Source organism: Ciconia boyciana, chromosome 9 (genome assembly GCF_034638445.1).
Source record: "Ciconia boyciana chromosome 9, ASM3463844v1, whole genome shotgun sequence".
In the NCBI taxonomy this organism is placed as follows: Eukaryota; Metazoa; Chordata; class Aves; order Ciconiiformes; family Ciconiidae; genus Ciconia; species Ciconia boyciana.
In genome coordinates, this window is record NC_132942.1 from 71,780 (window position 1) to 97,230 (window position 25,451).

A 25,451-nucleotide genomic window follows, 5' to 3' on the forward strand; every position below is an offset into this window, starting at 1 on the left:
AAATTATATACTTTAAGCTCCCTCACAGGCAATTTCAGAATCGATTTTATTAAGAACTTTTACCACATTTAATTATATATCCAGATTTTTAATTTTCCGAGATAACAATTATGTTGAGAAAGACCTACAAAGATAAGATAACAGAAGTGCTGTTGAAAAGGAACTCAGTAGAATAGTTTAAAACCTGGATACACTGCAGAGTCATTAGTGAATCATATATTAAAACCATTCATTTAGAAAACAAATAATGCAAGTTAAGATGGATTGTAAAAGCTGTTGAACATAGATATGAAAACCAAAGGAATCTACAATATCTAACAGCTAAATTCCTTTTGATTTCAGGGGTACAGGATGACATCATCAGAGGGTTAAAGAAAAATCATGGCAATAAATGAATTGGGGGGGGGGAGGGGGAGGGAAAGCAACTTGAAAGGACTCTCTTCCAAGAAGAAATAATGTCTTTAATCACCTGGAAAGAACTCTAGAAAACAAGATGTACTGATCAGTAAGAAATCGTTGGATCAATATTTGGTATATATTATGGAAGAAAGAAAAGATCACTGTATGGAATTTTCGTTTGCATAACCTCACATGCGGGGAGAAGGTCATTCTACTTTTAAGGAATCTACGTTCATTACCGAACACTTCTGCACAAAAAAGGATTCAGGCAAAATGCACAAAATTCAAATCAGAGTGTATTTTATAAGATGACATTTAAAGGTTTAGGTATGTAAAGTTTAGTAAAATACCATCTTCTATGCCCGCAAAATCCATCTGAGATGCATGCACTATAGGAATGACTGTGTCAAATTAGGATTAAATGAATAATTTAAACTAAACAACGTATTCAATTACTTCTTTCTTCTTCTATTTTGAGTGGTTCTAAACAGGCCAGGATTTTCCAGACTTCATAGTTCTAATTGTTTAACATCTTCCTTGAGTCACTTCTCAGGGTGGGTGTTTTCTTCTACCACAGCTATGTACATCTGCGTACAGTGACTTCATTCAATGGATGTATGCTCCTCTTGGTCACTGGCTTTGTTGTACCTACATGCTGATTGATAAGGTCTTCTGTCCCTGCTTCTGGCTTTTGCTTTCTTGTTGCATGGAAATTTACCATAAATCGTGGCACATGAGTTAGCTCACTTTCTGAAAAGAATCCAAATGACTTTGGTGGGCCTGTTTCTCCTATTTCACTGCTAGAACATATAATTAATGAATTCTGTAAAAATCAATTAAGGTTATGACTGCTTGTTCTGCAGGCTGAGTACGGCAGCATTTGCAGTGTCTTTTACTATGATGATGGCAGATGACAGCTCCATAGCAACAGCATGTTTGCATTCCTACCAGAACCACATTGCTCCTGTACTGTCTATCAGGAAAACTGTTTTGATATGTATAATCACAGTTATTTAGTTTGTGTGCTGAAGAATTTATTCTGATTAAGAGAACAAAGTTTTAACTAAAAAGCTGTGTTTATTTGTCCATAGTCAGCACAGGTTTCACTCTTCCAGCTTTCTTGGAGTTTAGAGTGACAATATTTCTTTGGTGCTAAGGAATTGGAAGTTTTGGCTTCCTTCACCTGTAATTCACCAATATACAAACATGTGCAAAAGCTGTTTGGAGGGTTTAAACAGACATTCCCTGAAATAATTCTTCATTTCTCTCGTAGAATCTCTGATCCTTTTCTTTACATGTACCCATTTCAAAAGGGTCTTCACCCACTTAACACCATCCAAGAAAAGCTTTTCATAAAGTAAACACAAGCCAACCAAAACAGATTAGATAAAAAGCAGCGAAATGGCTGGGCACAATTATATGAAGTGTAACAATTCAGACACATTTTTAAGGCTAAAAACAGAACACCATGGATATACTGTTGTATCCCGATACTACCACTTATAGCCAGTAGAGTAAGAGGCTCTAAAATGAAACTTAGTGTTTCACTGATCATCGCCGGCAGCATGGTCCATTAGAAAGAACATGAGGCCTGGTTTTGCATGTCAAATCAAAGGCAGAAGCACAAATACATCATGCTCAAGACACTTCACTGCTTTGTATCCTTGTTTTCCATTTTGATCCCTGTCTTATGTAGCCAAATGGCATTTATGATTTAGAAACAATTCTAATGGTTTCTATATGCTAGGAAGAAACACAAATCATCTCCCCTCCAACCGGCAGAAAAAAAAGCACACCGGCTCAGGACAGGTAATTGTACTCTCATTCCACGGGAAGTCAGGCTGATGAGAATTGCACAGATCTCCTACTGAATGTGCAGAATGGTTCCAAAGCCTCATGGTTATCCACATTATTAAATAATGACAGCTCTAGTGAGTCAACATCATAAACCAGGACGAATGCTCCTGACCAGATAATAATCTCTGGGATCCAAAAGGATTATCTCCATCGCTGTACTAGCAGACTAAGCTGCTTGCCAATCACCTCTAAGCTATTACCTACAACTCACAAATTCAGTGGTACTTTACACTTGAGCCTGCTAGCCCGGGAGGAGAAGAGGTTGAAATTCAAGAGTTGCCAGTGTTCTAACAAACAGGCAAACTCGAAGTCCAAACCTGTGCAACTCATTAACTGCTCCTGTAATCATTCTGCACAGGTCAAGTGCTGTTGTACTGTATTTGAGTGTACAACGAATACATGAATATACACTTGTCCTCTGGGAAAAATGGGGATATGAAATGTCACAGACATATACACAGAGCAAAATAACCACACAATATTTTTTGCATATGCCCAGAAATACAGACAAACACCTTCTATTTACCACATAAACATTTCATCTCCTGACTGCTGGAGTTGGGAATGTCAACTCTGAGCTGGCTGAAACAGAAGCAGCAGCAAATCTGCTGCCTTCATGAGGACATCCACGGAGGCGGAAGGCTGGCAGGGTTGACATTCATAGCATTGGCAGGAAAAACTGACAGCAAGGGGGGAAAAGAGAAAGGCTCCACCTACACCAGAGTCCCAAAGGAAAACTATACTTGGGGAAAAAAAAGAAAAAAAAAAAAAAGCTAGGCTGAATTTCAAAGTCAAAAAGGATTTCAACTCAATCAAAGAGACTCAGTCCATTACTGCTGTTATTAAGTTCCAGCTGGACACCACAGTCCATCAGCTCAAGACCTCAGTACTATCCAGAACACCAAGTAGAAAGATGCCAGGAGAACCCTGCTAGCTGAATTCCTCTCTTATCCCAGTCACTACAACTACTAGCCCTGACTATCCACTTCACTCCCTAGCAGGGCCTGTGGAGGACCAACTGTTGATGATAACCCCAGAAAATTCTTATCATAGACCATTTTTTTCTCGTAATTTCACGTGTCTTGAAATTTTGAAATTTCACACAGAAATTTCAAAATTCTGTGTCTGCTGTCTGCACCACAGGCTTTTCAGTAAGTAAGCTGAGTTCTTGCTACCTGCCCTGCAAGACTGCAATTACTTCCTCACCAATCTAATATTTCATGCCTAGGTATAGTAGCTATGTAGTATTGACTAAACATTCATGCTTCTGCACTTGCACCCAGAAACAGATATTCACCATCCTCTTAACTTTGCACATATAAATTCTTTCCACCCTCTGTCCTCCCCAGAAGTTATTTGCAGCTGCAATTTAGGTAGGTCTCCTAGATGCGTAACAGTAATAATATTTGATTCTACAGGGATCTATACCTGCAGGAGCGAAAAGGCCACTTAACAAATACACTTGTGATATGAATCCAAGTCCTCAGTTAACAGCTGGGAAGTGGAGACAACCTAATTGAGAGGCAACATCTAAGTGAGGAAACAAAGCCAGGACAAACCAGATTCTCAAAACTTGCCTTGATTTTTACATGGCAGAAATAGCAGGACTCTGTATTCATTTTCATATCTTTATTCAACAATGGAGAGGGGGAAAGGCAGAAGACTAAACACATAAGAAAGACATGGAGATAAATTAAAACAATTTAGGAGCACAGTTTGAGAAGATAACAAAACAGCAGCCTTTTACAGAAAAATATTCACAGGCATCAATTATAAGAAACTGGGGCAGGGGTGGGAGGAAACTATGTAAACTCAATAGCAAAGAACAAAAAGCCATACCTGTAACTCATAAACCTATAAACCTATTGTAATGACACACAGAGATTTCAATTCAAATTATCCGAGACATTTATCTGTCAAAATAAACTGGAAGTAAAAAGTGAATAACTAACTTCCTGAACCTTTCTCCCCCACCCACATCAATAACTAAGCCTCTATCAAAGCAACTTTTGTCTAGAGGTGCCACCATATACTTGTGTTCTGTTATGCTTGGAGCACCATGTACAAGAGAGACCCACATAAAACAGAAGCAATATGTAATATGCAAAATTTAGTCCTTGGATGATGCTTTTTTTTGTCTTGCCAGTTACTACAATCTTCAGCAAGTTGATACAGCCTGAACAGACACAATATAATAAGCTTTTCCAAATACTCTTTCAACCCCAACAGAAGGGCTGTATTTACAGGTTCATGACCCTCACACCTCGGTGGGGAATTTGGCCAGGAAAGCTGCTTCTAGCAGAAATGTCAAAATAACTGAGAAGGGGAATAAGGATTAGCTGCCACCTTGTGGAATGAAAGCACATCTGCATCGATAAAACCTTTTGTATCATACTCTGGGGAGAAATGGAAGAAAAACAACCGGTCCTTTGAAATAGGAGAAAATAAATGAGAGCAAAAAAGCAAGATATCGAAGAGATAACCCACGATTTTCTTTAACGGTCTTCACAAAAGAGAACGTAAAAAGATACCTAGAAAGACTCTGGGTGACAAAGCAAGCATAATATGAGATTAGAGTGCCTCAAGGTTTCTACATTTAAGTCATTATACTGCGGCAAGTGACCAAACTTTAACGACTCTACAAAAAACTAGTGAAAGAATTCAAACAACTCCCTCTCCCCCCAAAAAACAGTAACCCAGTCATTTAACATCACTGTGCTTCAAAGCATGGGTAACAAGGTGACAGTGTCAGGAAGAGGCTTTTCCGATGTGTGTGTTAATTCCAGACTGCCCACTGGTCATCAAATAGACTGAGCAGTATCAGAGACAGGAGACTGGACTAGCTGAACCAGTTCAGGTTGGGCTGGCCTGTTCTCTGTCTTCCCCTTTCTGAGGTTACAGCCTTAGAGCACCACAGTGGCTCCACTGATCAGTTACTGTATTCCTGTGGCAAGTACAGAATGGTCACAACAGCTGGCTTTCACAAGAATTGGCTTTTAAATGCAGTTTAGGTTCTATTTAACTGAAGATATTCATTGCCCCGAATTAGCAAGTGATAGCAGCAATGCTGTAATTTCCATTCAGTTGCTAGATTCCCCCCCAAGAGGGCCTAGGAAAAAGAGAAAGCTTGGAAAATTCTGTGATTTGGCTTTGGTTAAACTTATATCCAGCACACTTCCTTATAAAACTGACATTGAGTGTTGCTAGTAGAGAGCCTTTACATTAGCTCTATGCTGGCAGAGATAGCCATTCACTAAATACAAGGCTTAGTCATGAGAGCCTATTCCTACCTCTCTCAATAATATATTAATTTCTTATAAATATAACTCTTTAAATCATTATTAAGTATTTACTATAATGCGATATATGCTCTTGTGGTCTCAACTACGTCAGGGCAATCCACAACTTTTAGCTGAAATTTAGCACTTGCCTGAAAGCACTATGTTGTTTATTTAACTCTGATCATATGATGGAAAAATAGAACAGAAACATATCGGTTTGTTTGTTTGTTTTTTACAAAGTCTGACAATAAACAATCCCCAGCCCTATTCTAAATTCTATTTCTCTTCCCTACAGCAACCTCCTGGTATGTCCTGGACCTTTCTTCAGTCTGTAAGTCTCCATCTACAATGTTGCATATAAAAAATCTCCTCTTTCTCAACATCAGAAAGAATCTCAGACCGTCTCATTACGTTCCTATTAGGATTCCCATATGTTTTGAGATGCAAGGTCAGATACTCTATATACCTCTTGCTGCTTCCTGCACAACCTTCTGGCATACCAGCCACTCCTCCCAGTTTTGTGTTATCAGCAAACTTGCTGAGGGTACACTCTGCCCCGTCATCCAGGTCATTAATGAAGATGTTAAACAGGACTAGACCCTGTACTGAGTCCTGGGGTATGCTGCTGGCCTCCAATTAGACTTCCTGGGACTGACCACCACCCTCTGGGCCTGGCCATTCGGCCAATTTTTTTATCCACCTCACTGTCTGCTCATCCAGCCCGTACTTCATCAGCTTTTCTATAAAAATCTTATGTGAGACAATGTCAAAATCCCTTGTACCCATGTGATCTTGTATGGTTAAGAAATAAAAGTCAGTGTGTTTTTTCCTGAAATGCTTGCACTGTTAATTAGGTTGTTGACTAAAAATCCCAAAAAACAAAAAACCATCTGTTCTTCAGAATGCTAACTCTGTTGCCATGGTCACAAATCACCATAGTAACCATTAGATACATCTGTATTTTTAGATTAAAATTGCTTCTATTTTCACAGAATATAGATCCAATTGAAAGAAACTACTCATTCTTACCAGGAAATACAAAATTCAGAGTATAAATTAGGACAACACTACTGAACTACACAAACACACAGAAAGTGGTTAATTGCAAGGGCGGGGGGGGGGGGGGGGGGGGGAATAAATCACAAACATTGCCATTTACAGAGCTGCTTCCTGCAGCTAGAAAATGGTTTGAATGAACAAGAAGAAGATTTGAGGACAGTTATTCTCTAACACTATTGTCTCAGCAAGCCTCATTGGAAAGTAGCTCAATTAGAAAGCTCAGCAAGCTTAAATAGCCTTTTCAGTCAGGGATTAACTGCAGTATTACTTCGTATTTTTCCATTAGAGCCCCAGTTTGTTCCCCCCCCTTCTAAGTAGGGCCGTCACTCTCATACATAGGAAATATTGATGTTCAACCTATCATAATTCAACTGTTATCAGACAAGTCTCTGTTCTCGCCTTTTCAGTGACTGTATGTTATGCTTATACCCTCTGGTGGCCAAAAGGCAATTCACAACCCTCCCTGTGCCTTACTGCCTTTAGATCAGCTCTGTGCTAACAGGAACTTTGTCATGAAAATGTTGAATCAAAACCAAGCATCACTATGTAGTCTCTAATTTCTGCGCTTCAAGGAAGGTCCTTCAGTCATCTTTACCTGGCTAGATCTGTCTCAGCTTCTGAATTTTCTTATTGGGCTTTCATTCAACCAATGCTGTCTCATACATAGCTCAGCATGCCTGAATTTAGACATGAATTCATGGTCATATGTCAAAATAAAAATTTAATTTATCTCTATGTGACATTGACAACATTTGAGAAATAATCTAACAGAGGAGTCAAAAGTGAGGAGTCCATCAACTCAAAAAGGCAGCAGCATGAATACAAAAGGTTTTTATTCAATACTAGGTTTGACGATCAGGATAATTTACCTCCTAATTTTATGAAGTCACCAAAAATTTTCAACTTGCTTTCTTTTTGGCAACTTACTAAGCATTACTTATGATAAAAACTTAGTTCCCTTGTATGTAAAGATTTTATATGCTTGCCATCCAGCCTGACTCTCCTCCCTGACCTGCTGCAAAGAACATGACTGAATTCCCCATCTTTGATAAGTCAGTATAGCAATGCATTTCCACTGCTGCTACAAATCTTTTAGATAGTCTCAGACAGTTATATATTACAGAAGACTTGAACTCCTGCTCCTTTAGAGTTCACTCACTTTTGCAGCCTTCCCACAAACATTACTTCTAACATTATTTGGCTAAATGCAGACAGAACGCTCTTGTCTAAAGGGTCTGCAGTAAGCATATTGGCACCAGAACCCACTGCAAGGAAAGGGAACTACATCAAACTATGCTATTGGCAATACATGCTCAGATTCCACCTGGGAATCCAGCCTTAGGCCTTGTTGTACAAGTCGATGTATGATTAATGACTAATCATAGGATTAAATAATGGAAAAATGCTAAATTTCAGCTCTAAAAGACAGTATTGTTCATGTCTCCATAGTCAGCAAAATGGAAGTAGTCCCTTGCTTAATAGGAGAAAACGTAAGAAACATAACCAGGTCATGAAAGGATAGGAGCTGAGAAACAGAGCAAGGAAGTAATGGTTTGCTTGTAAGGGGTTTACGGAAAGGTTTTAGGCAAAGCTGCAGCAAAGACCTAAAATAACCTGCGAAATTGCAGAAAAAACCCACCAATTTGCCACTGTTGCTTTTCACTTCATGTTATTTTCATTCCAGTTCTCATCAGAAATAGAGCACTGGCAATTCTGACATTGAATTTTGGGATTCTACAGATAGCTATGTATATGAGCGTAGCGAAGTCCAGCATTTGGTTCATCCAGAAACACAGGCTTTGTGTGTGAGGGGGTAATTTCGCAGATGAATGTATCCTCTGGAGCTCCCTGCTGGTGCTTCCCCAGCACAACACATCTACTACAAACTGATGCAAGATACTCGATATTCACCTGATCCTCCCTGCAGATCAGCTGCCTGCTGAAGTAAAATTCAAACTTTATTGTTCTGAAGCAATGAAGGGTTCAAGAATCTCAACGCATGTAGCTCAAGCCCAGCTTAGAAAGGTAAGACACATAGAGAGAGAGAGGTGCTGTAAGAAAGAAATCAGGCTCTAATCTGTAGAGCGTAGAGTTTAAGTATTGCTTGAGGATCAGAAAGTCAGCAGTGTTTCCTGGACAAGTCCGTACAGCCCATTTTCCACTCTAACTCTATCTCACAAGACAGGTTCTTAGCTGCTATACAGGTTTATTGTCTTCATTTTCTGTTCAAACCAATTGTTCTCAAAAGTTACTCTGCACACCTCTTAAGATCTCTTCTAGAGCCTCTAGGCTTCTTAACAATACCTATAAATAACATAAGACCAGGTTATGTTTATAGCGTCTTGTAATAGTGCCAAATTCCAGATGAAAGGTGAAAGGGAATCCTTTCTCCTCAGTAACACTAAAGCACATGCCCATACAGCATAGACATTTCTGTACATACCAGCTCTTAAACGTTAAATTCAGTAGGCTCCAGACTACAAATAGCACACAGGAACTCTGGGACAACTAGCTCTAGGTGGCTCTGCTTGAGCAGGGACCCCTCCAGAGGTCCCTTCAAACTCTAACAACTCTATGATTCTATAAGATCATATAGCTTCAGAATACTTTGCTGGTTTTCCACATATCTGACTTTACAGGGCAACTCAGAAAGCAACACCACAAGATGCTTCAGCCAGGTGACACATTACAAATTCTTAGTGGGTAAAGCAAGAAAAGCTATAGTACTGACCAGTTACATAGAGAGATGTGATTCAGCATCTCCCAAGCAAGTAGCAGAGTAATGTGACAATACAGTGTCCCCATCAGAAAGAAGGATATTCCCCCCCCCCCGCCCCCGATTTATCTCTTAGGCAATAAGCCACACTTTCCAGCATTATATGCGAGTTTGGAAGACAGATAGGAAAACTCCGCTCAATTCAACTCTCAAGCATACAATGACACTCCACAGTTAACATGCAAGCCTCCTTGATACAATGCTATGTGCAGATCAGAGAACCAGCAGAGTACTCCATAGCTATCCCACTTTCCTCCTAAGGCACTATATTTCCTGCTGATTAAGATGGCAAAGAATAAATAACAATTTCTGGAAAGTCAGGGTTCTCTAGAAATCTTGCTTTTCAAGGCAGAAATGACTTGGCCGTATATTGTGAGGGAGTCATACTTCCAAGAGGGATGTATAAAAAAGAAAGCCCAGCACTGCAAAAGGACAATGAATGGAACTCAATTCACTACAATGGGGGAAGGTGTAGCTTCCCCAAAACAAGTTTTGCCGTTTTAAGAACACCAGCATCCCTCTCTCTAATGCACCCTCCACCTACCAAGGAAGTTAATCTAGTCTAAAAGAAATCAGTCCCCCAGACTCGGAAACATAAGGCTGGAGAAACAGAAATGCGATAAAGAACAGTAAGAAATTAAGACATTTAGTTGAAGTGTAGAGTTTAAAACCTGACAGTAGTCTCCCCTGTATTTTCCTATTTCTTACCCACCATGGAGGATACTGCCAAGCAAGAAAACATTTTTCCCTTTTATGCAGCAAATCATTAAGTTTCTCAGAAGGGAAACCACATTTCACTATTTTCTTTTCCAACAGCAGAACACTGACTCATAGTATTATAAAGTACGGAGGTACAACATTTCTTTCCAAAAGGCAGTCATGACTTCACTTTCTATCTCATGGTACAGGTATTTTAGGATAATTTTTAGGCACACAAAGTTTGACACACAGGTACCACCCCCCTACGTCCGTCCGTCCCCACTTCAGGTATCATTTTCTCTTACTGCATTTCTCTCTGTGCCCAGGCATATTAGGAAAGGGGTATAAACACTTACTGAACACAATGGGTTCTACTGCTAGGTGAAGATTTAACCATTTGCTTAATTGCACAATGAAGCCCACAGATGATACTGAAGAGAAACTACATTCCAGCATTTCCTGCTGAAAACACTGAACAACAGCCGATAAAAGCATTTTATCAAAACAGCACATTCAGCATTCTCATTAACAAGAGAATTTCTATGCAAGACCATGCCATCCAATGCAGAACTACATCTAGAAACTCACTAAGAGGTCACGTGGGTGGTGGCAGATCTGCAGAGGCTTTGATCAAGCAGAGCACAATCTCGAGTCACATTTGTACTGGAAGAAGAAAATAGTGTCCGTGCTAAGACATTGCTCTTGCTCTGGGTAAGTTCTGCTGCTTGACATCATCAGCTTCGTACCACACACTAGCTAACAGTCCCTGACTCTACTCCAGACTCTCTCTTACAACCAGAAGTCATTTAATTCCCTTGTACAACAACAGTCAGACTGGCCCGTACTTACCCACAGGCTAATGACATCAAGCATCAATGCTAAGTAAAAGATACTTAGCACAGGACCTAGCTCAGAAAGACAAAGGTAAATCCAAATGCCAAAACCGAGTCTTCAGAAATTCCTCCTGTGCTTCAAAGCAGGAAGAGTTACTACAAATGAACTGATTCTAGAAAACATTCTGGAAAGTCACTGTATGAAAACCAAGTAATCCGAGACTATCACAATGCATGCACAAGGAAAGGGCATGAAGATCAGCATAAGGGGAGACTAACCAATCCTTGGCTTCCAAATCAAGTCCCTCACAATGATTTACATAAATAATTTGCTATGGAAATTTCCAGTTAAAAAATTTTTTGTCAAGAAATGTGGTCATAGAGATACTTGGTATATAGAGAATAATGGTTCTATCTTGTTCAGTACAGTACAACCTAGGATAGCAATTCCTCACAACTGAATCTTCCACATAATCAGTAAAGATTGTTATCCCTCTTACAGAGAGAGGAATTTCCTTTGGAAACAGAAAGAATTCCTGCTTCAGGACATGCCTTTGCACATGCTAGTGAGACACATACACAATGTTTGCTAACAAACTAAAAAGGACAAAATACTTGGATTTTTTTGTGAAACTCAAAACTCAAAGCCAAATCAAGGATTTTCTGCTGGCTTCTGGATACGGCCTTGTGGATAATTTAGGACAACTATTTCTGACATGGTCTGTCAAGTCTTAAATTTTTAAAAGCTACAAATAAAAGTAAAACCAACTTAATTGGTTTCCTAAAATAACTAGTCAATTCATAACAATTTGCCACCAAGACAACGGGAAACAAGAAAAAAATTCAGTCCTAATCTTCAACTTTACAAACTTTTGAAGGGCTATTCTTTAGGACAGTAATACTTGTGGAACGTTACTTGCAGAAGTGCTTCTATACACTGTCAACAGCATACTAGGCTCTGTGAAGAATCCACCAGTAATTTCAGAAATGTGACAGCAAAAGACATGGGCAAACACAAATGCCTGCACCTTGAGCTAAGAATGGTCTTCAGTAGGGAAGGAGGAGCCAGGTTCCTTTGATAACTAGTTTCAGGAAAGATTAAGACCACCAAATATTCATTCAGACAACCATGTCTATAATGGTGCTTCCCCGATATAGATCTCAACAATAGGAACCCTACTCATCTCATAAATTCCCACTGACTCTGTTGGCATGTGTACAGGGGATCTCCCCTTAGCAATGTTCCATAGATTAGAATCCAGTATGGCTTGGCATAATGCAAATTTTCTCTGCAGCACTGCAACTTCACTTCCACGATACGCATTCTACATTCAGTGTAGTTCCGTCCCAAGTGTTACATATTGCTCAAGTCTCAGGACGTTGATAAACATGGCACACAGTCAGACAGAAAATCTGTGCAAGGGCTGCAGCAGGATAAAGCAAGAGGACTGATTAATCACAGTATTGTGCCCTACTCCCCACTTTTTATCCCCCATAAATGGAATCCTGAATTAGCAAAATTCATACATCAGCTATTTATCAGTTCTCATGCCCTGAGGATTGGATCTCCTAAATCTGAGAGATAAGAGCTTCTGAAATTCTGAAGTATGCCTGCAGACTATATTGAGCCAGATTTTCCCCAGTCATCTGCTAGAATGAAAGAATTTGTCAGCAATAACAAGCATCAGGATGACATGGAGTTCAACCACTAAATGGCAAAGCAACAGTCTCCCTGCCAACTTTTCCCACTGCATGGGACTCACCTCACTCTGATGCTCTCACAGGAATCAAAGTGAACAACAGAACCTGAAATAAAATTCAAGTAGCTTCAAAAAGAGCCAAACTCTCACAGAAGCCCAACTTTCCTTCTCAATAGTTAACTCTTACAGATACCTGTATCCAACTTCACCACACGTGCATGTAACAGCACATTTTCTTCATTACTCAGTTTTTCAATTATCTCCCTTCACCTTGCAGAAAAAATAAAACAAAACCCAATCTCTTCATCTTCCAGTACTAGTAACGGGAATCTAGCATACTCCTCCCATGAGCTAGTCCTTTATGTTGAAAAGCACTCAGTATACATCATTTTAGTCACCTTCTCAAAGGGGATGGACATGACAGGTACAGTCCATTCTTAAGGAGGATGAATCATGGTGGGCACTTCTTAACAACACACAGCTGCAGAAGAATACCCAGAGCAAGATAAGACATTTTAGGGAGCCACCCACCCCTGTGGAACTCCAGTGTCTAATATTTTTCCAGCTTCTGTGCAATGGATGTCTCTAACCCTAGTCAGTTCTTCCAGCAAAGATTCTCCCCAACTAGGGTTATACAGTGGGAATTCCAAAGCAACAGGCTATGTACAGACGTATCAGCATTCCCTCCAACAGAGGGATGAAAAGGAGAAAATTCCTGAGGATGTGTATCCTCTACTCCATTTTCTGAATCCCAGCCTCCCCCTTGCCTTGGAATGAGCTCTACAAAGCAGTATCTGTTATGTACATGAATCTCAGCTCCCTTCCGCTGGGGAGTTTCCCCTCAAAAGCGACAGGCAAATCCCGGGACAGAGACAGGTGCTGGGGAGGGGGAGGTCTCCTTAGGACGACTCGCCAGAAGCAAGAGAGCCTGCAGCTTTCTTCTTAGGGCGGGCTTTCACACTTCTTACTGGAAGCTGAGGAGAAAGAAGAAGAGGCATCTTAGGTTAGTTTAACACCTAAATGTCTAACAGAAAGATACACGAACGCAGAGTGAAAACAGGACAAAACAACAACAACACGATGACCCTACTCATATCACCCGTTGTTTCAAAAAGGCTATTTAACTCGAGAAGACATATAAGCTCGAGGAGTGGGTTCAACAAGGAGGTTCAACAAGGCCAAGTGCAGGGTCCTGCACCTGGGCCGGGGCAACTCCCAGTATCAGTACAGGCTGGGGGATGAAGGGATTGAGAGCAGCCCTGTGGAGGAAGACTTGGGGATGCTGGTGGATGAAAACCTGGACATGAGCCAACAATGTGCGCTCGCAGCCCAGAAGGCCACCCGTGTCCTGGGTGCATCACCAGCAGCGTGGCCAGCAGGGCGAGGGAGGTGATTCTCCCCCTCTACTTCGCTCTGGTGAGACCCTCCCCACCTGGAGTACCGCGTCCAGCTGTGGAGTCCTCAGCACAGGAAAGACATGGACCTGTTGGAGCGGGTCCAGAGAAGAGCCACAAAAATGATCAGAGGGATGGAACACCTCTCCTATAAAGCAAGGCTGAGAGAGTTGGGGTTGTTCGGCCTGGAGAAGAGAAGGCTCCAGGGAGACCTTATTGTGGCCTTTCAATACTTAAAGGGGACTTATATGAAAGATGGGGACAGACTTTTTAGCAGGGCCTGTAGTGATAGGACAAGGAGCAATGGTTTTAAACTAAAAGAGGGTAGACTCGGACTAGGTATAAGGAAGAAATTTTTTACAATGAGGGTGGTGAGGCACTGGCACAGGTTGCCCAGAGAGGTGGTAGATGCCCCATCCCTGGAAACACTCAAGGCCAGGTGGGACGGGGCTCTGAGCAACCTGATCTAGTTGAAGATGTCCCTGCTCATTGCAGGGGGGCTGGACCTTTAAAGGTTCCTTCCAACCCAAACTGTTCTATGATTCTAACCATTCCATTTGGTTTTGGTTAGTAAAAAAAATCACTCTGAGCATAGCCATCAAATAGCAACCATGAGAGGAAGACATTCTAAACCAGGACAAGTGTGATAATAAAATCAAAGTCAGCTGTCTTGACAAAAGATTAGACATAGTGATATTTCTAACTGGTAAAATTCACATAACAGTTCACTGCTGTAACTTTTCTGCATCTTGAATGCCATCCCAAATGCCGTTCTCTGAAAGACGTAGAAACATCTTGAACTAGTTTGCACGCTTTACTCCAGTGTCTTTCATTCTAGATATTGGCAAGAAGAGTGCGTTTATGATCTACGATGCATTCAGCCCTTCCAGGCAATCTCGGAGATCTCAGTCAGAGACCTCCTACAATTCCTACATCTGAACCGAAGATCCAAACAGACTGAGCATAAAAGCCAATATGCCTGCAAAGGGCTTTATCGGAATTTCTGTAATCACAATAAACAGCATAGAATAGTTACTGTCTTTTCATAATTTCAATTTCGCTTTAAAAATTCCTCACTATGAAGCTTGGAATCAAATTTTGTTCCCCTTGTTTCCCTGCTCCTGTCTAATATGCTGGAGAAGAAAGCAGAGGGGTCAACTCAGAAGTAAGCCTTGGGAATTTAAGAAAGATCCAGGCTGATTTAAAATGCATCTTTAGATATACATGTCCATCCTCGGAGATATTCAAAAGCCATCTGGACATGGTCCTGGGAAACCGTCTCTAGATGGCATTGCTTGAGCAGTGGGGTTGGACCAGATGATCTCCAGAGGTCCCCTCCAACCTCAACTATTCTGTGATTCTGTTACAAAGAGTACTTAATCACATGCAAAGGTGTCCTGTACGCTGTAAAATCAGGTTAACAGTACAACTTAAAATGATGCTCTAAGCAATTACTTTCCTCCAAATTATTTAATAGTTAGCCTGAAAAGCTCAACAATGTGAGCCAGTCATATAGCCCTCTATCTTAAATAAAAATAAAAAAACAAAATTAGGAGTCCGAGTTGAATCAACTTCATAAAACATTCATAGGACCCCAACTTCATAAAAAGGGAGAAGCATTTTATCACATATAAATCAAACCACACGAAATGTTCAAGCAAGAGTCAAAACGTGGAAAGCAGCACCTCAAAAAGCATATTCTACAAAACACACCAGCAGCTGAAAAAAAAAGACTGTTAAGCTAAAATGGCTCTTGGACACAATTGCATTTATTTTCATAGTTTGTTTTAATAATAAGAATACAGGCAACTCATGTCCCATCTTAATGGCTGTAAATATCTTGAATCATCACATGGTCATATGGCGGGGACAGCTCAACAATGACTAGTTATCCCAACTTCAAGACAAAACCCGCTAGGTGAGGGGGACGGGGAGTGGTGTGGAGGGGGAAATTACATTTTTCTCATATCTAATATGCAGAAGTCCAGGAAGGCCTAAGAGGATACAGAACCATTGCATTTTAGATGAGGAGAAAGTGGCTGTCCCAGGGATGAAGTGGCTGTCATGGTAGTATTATATGTTCAGACGGTAACAGACAGGAGAGAGGATATAGTCAACAAAACAAAATACCTAATGCCCCACCCTTCAACACAAAACCTGCATGAAAGCAAAGGTGGGTCCTGGCTTTTGACAGAGGCTTACAAGCACGATAAAAATACAAAAGCTAGAGACTAGTATAGCAAGTAGACGGCAAATCCTCCGATGTAGGACTCAACTAGCAAAGACTTAGTCCAACAAAGTTTATATAAACAGCTTTTAAATGCACCGAGACTATGAAGCCAGGGCCTTCCAACAAAGCTCACAAGTTAACGTCTGTGCTGGAAATAATTTACACACCAGCTCACCTCAGTTTTCGTCACCTTCTTAGGAGTTTTGAGACTCTGGGTACGTTTAGGAAGTTTGTCTCCTGCATCTTCATCTGATGGGTCTGTTCTAGTCTCCGACGGGGTTCCATTAGACCTCTGTGCTACACTGCTCTCCTCTCCTGAGGAGTAACAGGAAGCTAAGGAATAAGAGAGAAAGTTTTAGCAAATACTTTTGAAAAATCACATGAAGTCTAAAATGGCCCATCTTGAAGGACCACATGAAAGGGAGATGTCAACAATTCTTAAGAAAGATAATCCAAAAAGTACAGAGATGTGTTAGCAGATGGGAAGGGACTAGGGAAGACAATGTAATTTCTCCCAGATAATTTGGAATCTTGTAGTCCCTCTGAGACCCAATGCATGAAAAGTCCAAGGAACCCCTCCTCCCCTCCTGGCTCACCATATGAGGCCTCATACAATGGCCCAGCAGTGGTGTTCTGTACCTGAATCCTCAATGGTTTCAAGAAGACTCCCACCAGAGGGGTGCAGCTGTGGCTCACGGCTTCGCATATGCACAGTATCTTCATCTCGGATCAGAGTGAGATCCTGCATGCTGAAACTTCGCAGCTTCTCAGACAAAACTCCCTGGCCCTAAGAGGACATAAAAATTAGGGTCAAGGGCACTTCACCTTCACCAAGATCGTCTCACATGGGATCATTCAGAAGAGGAGGAAAGGTGCCCTATTCCCCACTACGGTACCCTGAAATAACAGAGAAGGGAAAAAGAAAAGTACGCTCCCAAGACCAACAGGGAAGAGGTTAAAGCAAAATCCATTCCACTCTCCCTCCACTTTTCCTAAGTCAAAGGATGGGATTAACTGCAAGGCAAACTGGAGGAATGGAAAAGTAGATTGGTGCCAACATCCCTAACAGACCCATAGCACTAATTGCTGGCACACAAAACTAAACTGCTGGGGAATTCCTGAATGTTACAGAAGGTGTTGCATTACCTTTGCAGCTGCAGTAACTGCTGCATTGGCAGCAAGGTTTAACCCTCTCTTGCCAACTCGCATCATGGTTTCATAGCTCTTGTCACGAGCCTGAGTAATGTATTCATCAATTTCCTAGGAAGGCAATGTGGAACATGGCATTTAGCTCCTTGTTACAAACATGACCAAAGTCTCCCCACCATCACCCTTAAAAACCCAAAGCTCATCTGGACACTTTTTTCCAAGCTACCAGCATCAGCTGTCATTGATCGGGTAACTGCAGTTTCTCTGCTACTTACAGAAAGCTTGCAAATGCAACTTTTACTTAAAATATGCTATGTCCAAATTGTAACAACTGAAACAAAGCAGTTGCTTCTACTGATAACGTGAAAAAACAGCATGGCTACAGAACATCCTGCTCCTATCGTGATTCAAAGAGCTTAACTACTGACAGTGACTGTAAGGGCTCATGACACTGCGTTAGCCAAACATGCTTTCTAAGCATTAGGCAAACTACTGGCTACATTACGATCTTCAGTAAGCTGCACTATGACATTGTTGTCAGACACAGGATCATTCTACATCCACTAATGTCAGCACAAGCACGATTCACGCATTTCAGTTTTTGTTGTGGCATAACTGAATCAGAAGGCAGTCAGCTCCCAGACAGGTCAGTATCTTCTAACAACAAGCGAGTACCTTCTCCTTATTGGAGAGCGTTGGGTGCACAAACTTCCTGTAGAGGACACTGGAGCCCTTGGTGTAAGGGGAGAGCAGCCAAATCACAAATGCGATTTTCAGCTCGAAATAAAAGGGAAACCTGAGAGAAAGAGGGGAAGGGGGGGGGCGGGGGGGGAGAAAGATGGAGAACTGGAATCAAGATCAGCACAGAGACAGATGGAGATAACTGGTAGAGAGCAGCACAGGCAGAAAGAGCAAAGGCAAGATAAAGGCTCAGAAACAAAAGAATCGATATATCGGGTCAGAATAGCAGAACCCTCTTTGGAATCCTAGGACATACCTTCTTCGAGTCTCATTTAGTCTTTCATCCATAGCCATGAAAACTCCATAAACAGGGCATCTCTCAGCCCTGCAAACACACCAAATTACAATCTGATAGCTACTCTCATCATTCTGAAGTGTGTTCAGAGAGTATCCACTGGGTTAATATTACATTCGTTTCCCTCTCATTTTCCAAAGTTTTCAACTATGTATCTCAATAAAGCTCAAGTTCCTGCTAAGGCTGATGGCTCAGTTTCTGAAACTTCCAGTAGGTACTCCTCAGATAAGACACAAAAGGAGGATCAGTGTAAACAAAAAACAGCAGGCAGCATGTAAGTCTCTCATCTCTAACCTTTACCCAATTAAGTTTCTGGGAAGATACAGTAGCAGAGATCAAAACAAGTGAACGCAAACTTCCTGCTGTCTCTATTAGTAGTAAGAAACTTCTGTTTTCAGTGGTCCGTTTTAAGTACGTGAACAAGTCAAAGCTCTTGCACTTTTCAGATCTTTGTCTGCTTTTCAAAGTTTATGCAGGAAGAGGCAAAACTGCTGAGCACTTTTGTAAGGCATGTGTAGCCATTTTCATGTTTCTTTAAAAGATGCAACTCTTGGCTAGTATTCTTTCAGAGATGTGTGCAAGGCTCAAACTCTAACGCAATGAAGAAACTGAAGATATCCTGTTCCAAAGGTTCGGCTGAAGACATGTAATGATGATTCGTCATTTTTGGAGGCCTCCATATTGCCAAGCATGACACACAGCACTGAAAGGATTCAGAACCTGCTTCCCCTGACTCCGCTCCACCCCACCCCTGATAGTGGAAAGAATTTCATCAAGCAAAACACCGCGCAGAGCACAGACATGCATCGGATCTGCTCCTCCACACAACAGGCTCGCAAAGCAGAACAGGTCCCTTCCTTCCACCATCTTTTTTTTTTTTGTAAGTGTCTTTTAGACCACCATTTCTCAAACTTCACCAGTTCACATTAACAGCTTCTCAAAAATATTTTATGTTATGAATGAATGAAGAGCTTCTTACAGATACCGTGTATTTATCCTAACTGTTTGCAAGTATAGGAGATGAAACAGCTAAGACAGCAGCTGCTGCCCACAATATATCTACAGACCTGCAGACTCTTCATAGGGATTGAAAACTCCTAATGGAGAGACAGTTTATCCTTAGCATCCTAACACTACTCCTCTCTTCTTTAAAAAACAAAACAAAACAACAAAAAACCCCATGCCACCAAGGACTCACCAAGAAAGAACAATGTCTGTGAGTGTTTCTGCAGTGGTGAAAAACGCAAACACAATCCAGTACATCATCCACTTCACCTGCAAAAGAGCAGTCACTCAATAGACAGCCATCAGAACCCAGAAAAAAGCAAAATGTCTTCTCAGTAAAAATGACTCATCATCTCCACACATTAAGATGAATTCAACAACAAGAAGCCATATATAATCAGTAATGGAGAGGGTCACATACCAAATGGCACATTATAGTTTGGGAAAGCACGTAGGATTAATGTGCTCTAAATAAATGCATACAGATACACTGATGAATGCATGCCCTGAAGCAATATCGTGATGCAACAGTGTTAAAGTCCCAAATAAGCTATCTAAAAAGAGTAAGCAGTTCACTTTAAGAAGTTAGTCTTTCATATATCATGATTCCTGTGATAAATATACACACATATGCAAAAGTTTAGTTTCAACTGTAGCCCTATATTTTCTTGATTTAAACTTTTTTCCAACCAACAGATACAGTATTTTGCTCTAGCTCATTCATAAGCATTCTCTGCCTTAATCATTACTCCCAGAAATTACACGAGCATTTCTCTGTTCTTTTGAAATAAAGGCTCAGCAAGGCAGGTAAGAAAGCAAAGAATATGCTGCATCAACCTCATCTTCTTGTTTAAGGTCTTGAGTATAATTTACAAAGCGTCCTTTGTGCTATCTGTACAAAGGACATCTGTATGCCTATCGTCTATCTCCCTACTTCCTCACACCTTTCTCTGGAGCAGTAGGTATTTCTTTCAAAGCAAACATAAAATAATTCCCCCTTAACTCACACACACTCACACTCTGCTGTTTCAGTAACAAGTCTCTCTCAGCTACAGGCCAATTATTCCTAAAGAGGGATCAGCTGAATTATAAAAACCTGCTACCCAAGAATTCTGAATAGTGGAAGAGTCGATATAAGGGAAATTGCCAGTTTTCTATGCTGTTAAGAAGTAAAAATAAATGTAAGTAGCAGATAAATGGAAAGAAGAGGTCACCTTTGCTAAAAGCAACTTAACACTCTTGGTGTCATCAAGAATGGGAAAGGAGAACTAAACTGAATCAAGGAAATTCCACATATTAAGTCCACACGTTAATCCATACACCAAAATTACATGGACAGTTTAGTGACGGTCTTTGTTACAGCAAATTAAGTTATAAAACCAGATATTTCCCCAAACTTGCATGCGTTGGAAAACTTTGTGATCTGTTCCTGAAAGACCCTCCAAAACTTTCTAAAACACCAATAAAATTATGCTGCCTCCAACCCCTCTAACACAGTGGATAGTTTTGAAGATAGTGGTTAGTAGCCCAAATTATTTCCATTTTATTGTGCAAGTTTTTCACAACAGAACGTAGCAAAGCTTTTATTGTATGGCGCTCTCCTGCCCTTTTTTTTTTCCCCCTTATATCATCAGTTTGGGCAGGACCAGGGGTCATTCACTTGACTTCTAAAGCAACTCTGTGAAATAAATGCTTAACTCTTCAGTGCAGCAACATAAATCAGCTCTTGTATGAAAAAGTGTGTGAATAATGACAAAGCAAAGGTGGCAAAAAGGGATCCCAATGGGCGAGAGATTTCAGAGAAGCTACATACCAGTAAATCTTACTTCAGTATTAGGCAAAATGAAGGCAATAAAAGCAATTAGCAGATACACATATATATATATATATATAACAAAATGAGGAATATGTTTTTTGCAGAAAAAAATTCATCTCACAAATGTGGCAGAATTCTTAGAAGGTTTCCATAAGCTCTTGCTATAACACTTCCCCTACAGGCAGGGTTTATGGAGTTTCTACAAAGTTTCCAACAGGCCTAAATAAACACCCAAAGAAACTAAATTGTCAAGGATTATTGAGGGTTAACAATTGGTTAAAAGAGAGGAAACAAAGGATAAAAATAAATGGCCATTTTTCACAACAAGGAAAGTTACCAGTGGAATCCCACAGGAATCAGTGTTGAGATCTGTGCTGCTCATCTTCATGAAAGATCTGGAAAAGGTTGCAAATAATAAGATGACAAAATGTGCAAAAGATACCTTTCTATCCAGGGGATTAGGTATGAGTTGGTTAAAGAATTCAGAAAGAGACCTATACTGATTGATCTCCAGTTGACGTTTTGTCATTAAATACAACGTAATGAACTTACGGTATCTGCTTTTTCTTAGTGAAAACTATTGTGGTTACATAAATTAGCTCACGCCACTCAGGAGCAGTCACTGTAGAGAGTCTGATGAAACCATAAGCTCAGTGCTCATTAGACTTTTTCATTGTGCTAACAGAATGTTCAGGAGTATTAGACAAGGAAATGAGAAGAACAGAAAACATTGCTTTGTTACTGTTTAAATAAACTGCGTGTTCACATCTTTGATACTGGACACAGGTCTCTTGCCCTCTGTCTCCTCCTACCACCCTTCACCCTATGCTCTACAGCCAAAGACAAAAAGAAATATAGCTCTTAAATAAACTAGAAGGATCCAACTTCTAGCTCTAGAAGCCCCTGAAGTGCAGATGACCAGAAAGTAGAAGAGCAGAAAGCAGAGAGGAAGAATCACTAATTTTTTTTCTTATGATGTTTGCAATCCACAATTACAAACACCTTCAAAAACTGAGGGTCAAACCTAATAGCTTTTTTTTCAATCCATGAAAAAGGAGTCAGGTCTTTGCTGCTCAAGCTGACGACCGCCAACTTCAGCTAACTGCATATACATAGTCTCCCCAACTTGCACCAAGAACCTAAATAAATTCAGTAAATGCAAAAGCATAATTGGAATGTAGATTTGACCAAAGCTGAAGATGACACATAAAAAGAAATAAATTATTTTTAAAACGGTCTGAGCTACTAGCAGCAGTTTGTCACAGCTGCTCAAGGACTTATCATAAATTTATATCATGGTGGGGAAGAAGAGTAAGTTTGCACTGTACTCTGATGCCACTTAACGACTGCTTGTGGTAGCTTGGTCTGTGTCAACTCAATCTTCAATACACCACACTCTCTAGCATAGACAGGCCTGTAAGATCTTTCTCCCCCACCAGCGCTGGTTCTTAAGCTCCATGTGCAAGTAGTAGTACATAGACGCAGCTGGCTTTGAAAATGTGCAGCAGAGCCTTCAAGTTTTCCACTGACTTTTCACATGAAGAACTGTTTGAACAGATATTGGCCTCCTTTCCTGTGTTTAACAAAATTGTTTCTTCCCTGTCTTCCCACTTATGTTGAGAAGGAAGAAGCCCTCCAAAGATAAGTGAATTAGGCAGATGGCAGTTCAACATCTAAATGTTTATTTCTGATGTAGTCCTCCCAAGGAGAAATTATTTATATATAAAGATCAGTTTTAGCAGTTCAAATACATTTTCTTGAACCAACTCCAGTATTTTCACTGAAAATAAAAACAAGAGAAAATTTTCCGCTGCAGCAATCCAGAACTATCTTACTTCAAGAAAACTGTATCAATGAAGCATTAAACAAAACCCAAAAATGAATGCCATACTTTTCCACATCAGCCCTAGGGGGGCTTACAACCAGGTGATTAGTTGATATTATTGTTAAGACAACTTTATGATACTCAAGTACTATGTCTCATTTCTTTTTCACTATCAGATTAGGGAAGTCTTACAGCTACTTAGGTAACATCTACCAAAAGAAAATCAGATCAATACAATGTTTACATTCTGCAAGGAAACACAGTGTTTACGTACCTCAACAGCTAATCTACCTACAGAAAATAAGCAGGTTTTTACTGTAAAGAATGCCTGCAAATTCAAAGGCTCCATATTTACTGGGTCTTTGAGCTCCAGAACAAGCATGCTATAGGCTGTTTTAAAAAATGAGGTTGGTTCCCCTCCCTCCCCCCCACCTTCTCAACATAACAATTTAAAACTCTGAAATCTGAGTCTGTCTTAAAGTTAACACAGATTCTGTAACTGGAACACAATCATTCCATGACAGACAGTCATGAGCCAGAATAAAATTCCAGGTAAAAAAAATGCATTTCATGCAACAAATGAAGGTCATCGGCAACTGGAAGGAAAGAGAAGAGGAAGGCCAGAGAAGACAACAGTAATACGATACTACTTCATACGTGACTTCAAAGATAACTATGCAGTCACAGTATTATTCAGACAGTTTATTTCGTGCTTTCTTCTCAGTTTCTAATGTTATTATTAATAACCTTCGAAGTTTAGTAAGGCTCATAATATTTCTAACTATATCTCTAATACTCACTCAACACGCTGTATCAGTTATTGATGCCTCCTGAACATTCACATCTCGACTTCTCTGCTGAGACCGGTATTAAAAAAAAAAAAACAAACAACCCAAAACCAAAACACCTCAGCCAGTTGTTGTGGTTTGTAAAGCTGTCCACTATGAGCGAGACTCTCACCTCAGCTGGGATCTCCTTCAAAAACCAGTGGGCTGAATTTTAAGTCAACACATAGGAAAGGTCTAGGCAATTCTAGAGGACTGAAGCAGCATGAGACAAAAAGGACTGTATCCTGCAATATTTATTGTTGACACGTCATTTTGCAAGGAGCAAACAGAGGCAGCTGGATGAAGAGTCTCAGACTGCACCACAAAGCAGTACTGGCAAATTATATCCTATTCACCCATATTACCTCTCCGTCTGGTTATTCCTCACTCTAGATAAACAGAAACTCATCCCACCCATTAGCCAAATAGCTTTTGTCTCCACTGATCAACTCAGAACACCCCTTCTGTAAGAAGATGACACATTGCATCGCTATAAAGCGTTTGGTGTTTTAAATACAGTAATTGTAACAACGGTGTAGACAGAGACAGAGAAGGGGAAAAGATTCCAGAAAGGAAGGAGGATGAAGGCTTGACCAACATAAAACAATGACCACAAGCAAGGCTGATAGGAAAACACAAACCAAGCAAAGTGACCCAGCCCTTTGGAAGAAAACAAAAGGAGCACTGAAAAAGCAGTAAAAGGACACAGAGTAAGGATAAAGTTAGCGGAAAGAACTTGTCCTGGACTTTCAGATGCTTCCAGACTGCAGTGTTTCCCCCGCTTTCCCTCCCTCACGCAGCATCATCTCCTGAGAAAAAACAGCCCACGTCCAGGGCTTGAAGCCTCCCCTTTTAGCAGGCGCCCTTCCTCGGCGACTTCTCCAGAGGCCGTCGGGGCCGCTGCGCCGCCGGGAGCCCTCGCCCCGGGGCCAGGCCAGCGGCTTGCGGGGCAGCCGCGAGGGACAGGGCGGGGGCCGCGCCGGCACGGCGAGCCCGTACTCACGTATTCCTTCACGTTTTTCGTCTTCACGGCCTTGTAGGAGGAGTACGCGGGGTAGAGGGTGCCGAAGATCAGCCTGCCAGAAGAACAGACCCTCAGCGCTTCGCGGCGTCCCGCACCGCCCGCCGCCTCTGCGGGGAGCTCCCCGGCGGGACGCCGGTCCCCCGCGACCGCCCCAGGCGGGGCTCGGCCGCCCCCACCGCGGCACCGCCCTTGGGCCGCGGCAGCCTGCGCAGAGCCGCCGGTACACGGCCGCAGCCGCCTGCGAGACAGCACCCGCCCCGCAGCCGCCCCCCCCGAGGAGCGGGGTCCCGCGGGGCACAACCGGCGGCCCCGCTGCGGCCCCGCTCCGGGCGGCGGCCGCGTCCCCCCGGGGTGGCCCCGGCGGGGAAGGGCCCTGCACGGCGGCCTGCACCTCCCTCCGCCCCGGCCGCCCGCACTCACACCACGAGGCGGGAGATGATCCAGGAGACCATGGCGGCGCCGGGCGGGCTCGGGCGGCGGCTCAGGGCTCGGCGGCGGCGGTAGGCGGCTCTTAAAGGGCAGGCTCCTGCAGCAGCGCAGC

At 41.6% G+C, this 25,451-nt stretch overlaps 1 protein-coding gene across 2 annotated transcripts; it reads right to left on the reverse strand.

The window, feature by feature from the left end:
• On the reverse strand, positions 1-25,451 carry REEP2 (receptor accessory protein 2). 2 transcript variants are annotated; one of them, XM_072873639.1, is made up of 9 exons: positions 25,331-25,451; positions 24,890-24,962; positions 19,612-19,688; positions 18,375-18,443; positions 18,053-18,173; positions 17,375-17,488; positions 16,868-17,015; positions 16,404-16,561; positions 1-13,578 (listed from the first exon to the last, which is right to left on the reverse strand). In XM_072873639.1, exons 1-9 carry the CDS (start codon positions 25,360-25,362, stop codon positions 13,504-13,506), a joined length of 867 nt encoding a protein of 288 aa, XP_072729740.1. In that variant the 5' UTR covers positions 25,363-25,451; the 3' UTR covers positions 1-13,503. The 2 variants fall into 2 exon arrangements, with proteins under 2 accessions (XP_072729740.1, XP_072729741.1); XM_072873640.1 differs by lacking the exon at positions 18,375-18,443.

Coding starts and splice junctions, on each gene's coding strand:
- REEP2 (XM_072873639.1), bottom strand. CDS start 25,362: ATGGTCTCCTGGATCATCTCCCGCCTCGTGGT. Junction 17,489..18,052: donor CGCTCTCCAATAAGGAGAAG/GTACTCGCTTGT, acceptor TTGCCTTCCTAG/GAAATTGATGAATACATTAC. Junction 17,016..17,374: donor CAGTTACTGCAGCTGCAAAG/GTAATGCAACAC, acceptor ATGTCCTCTTAG/GGCCAGGGAGTTTTGTCTGA.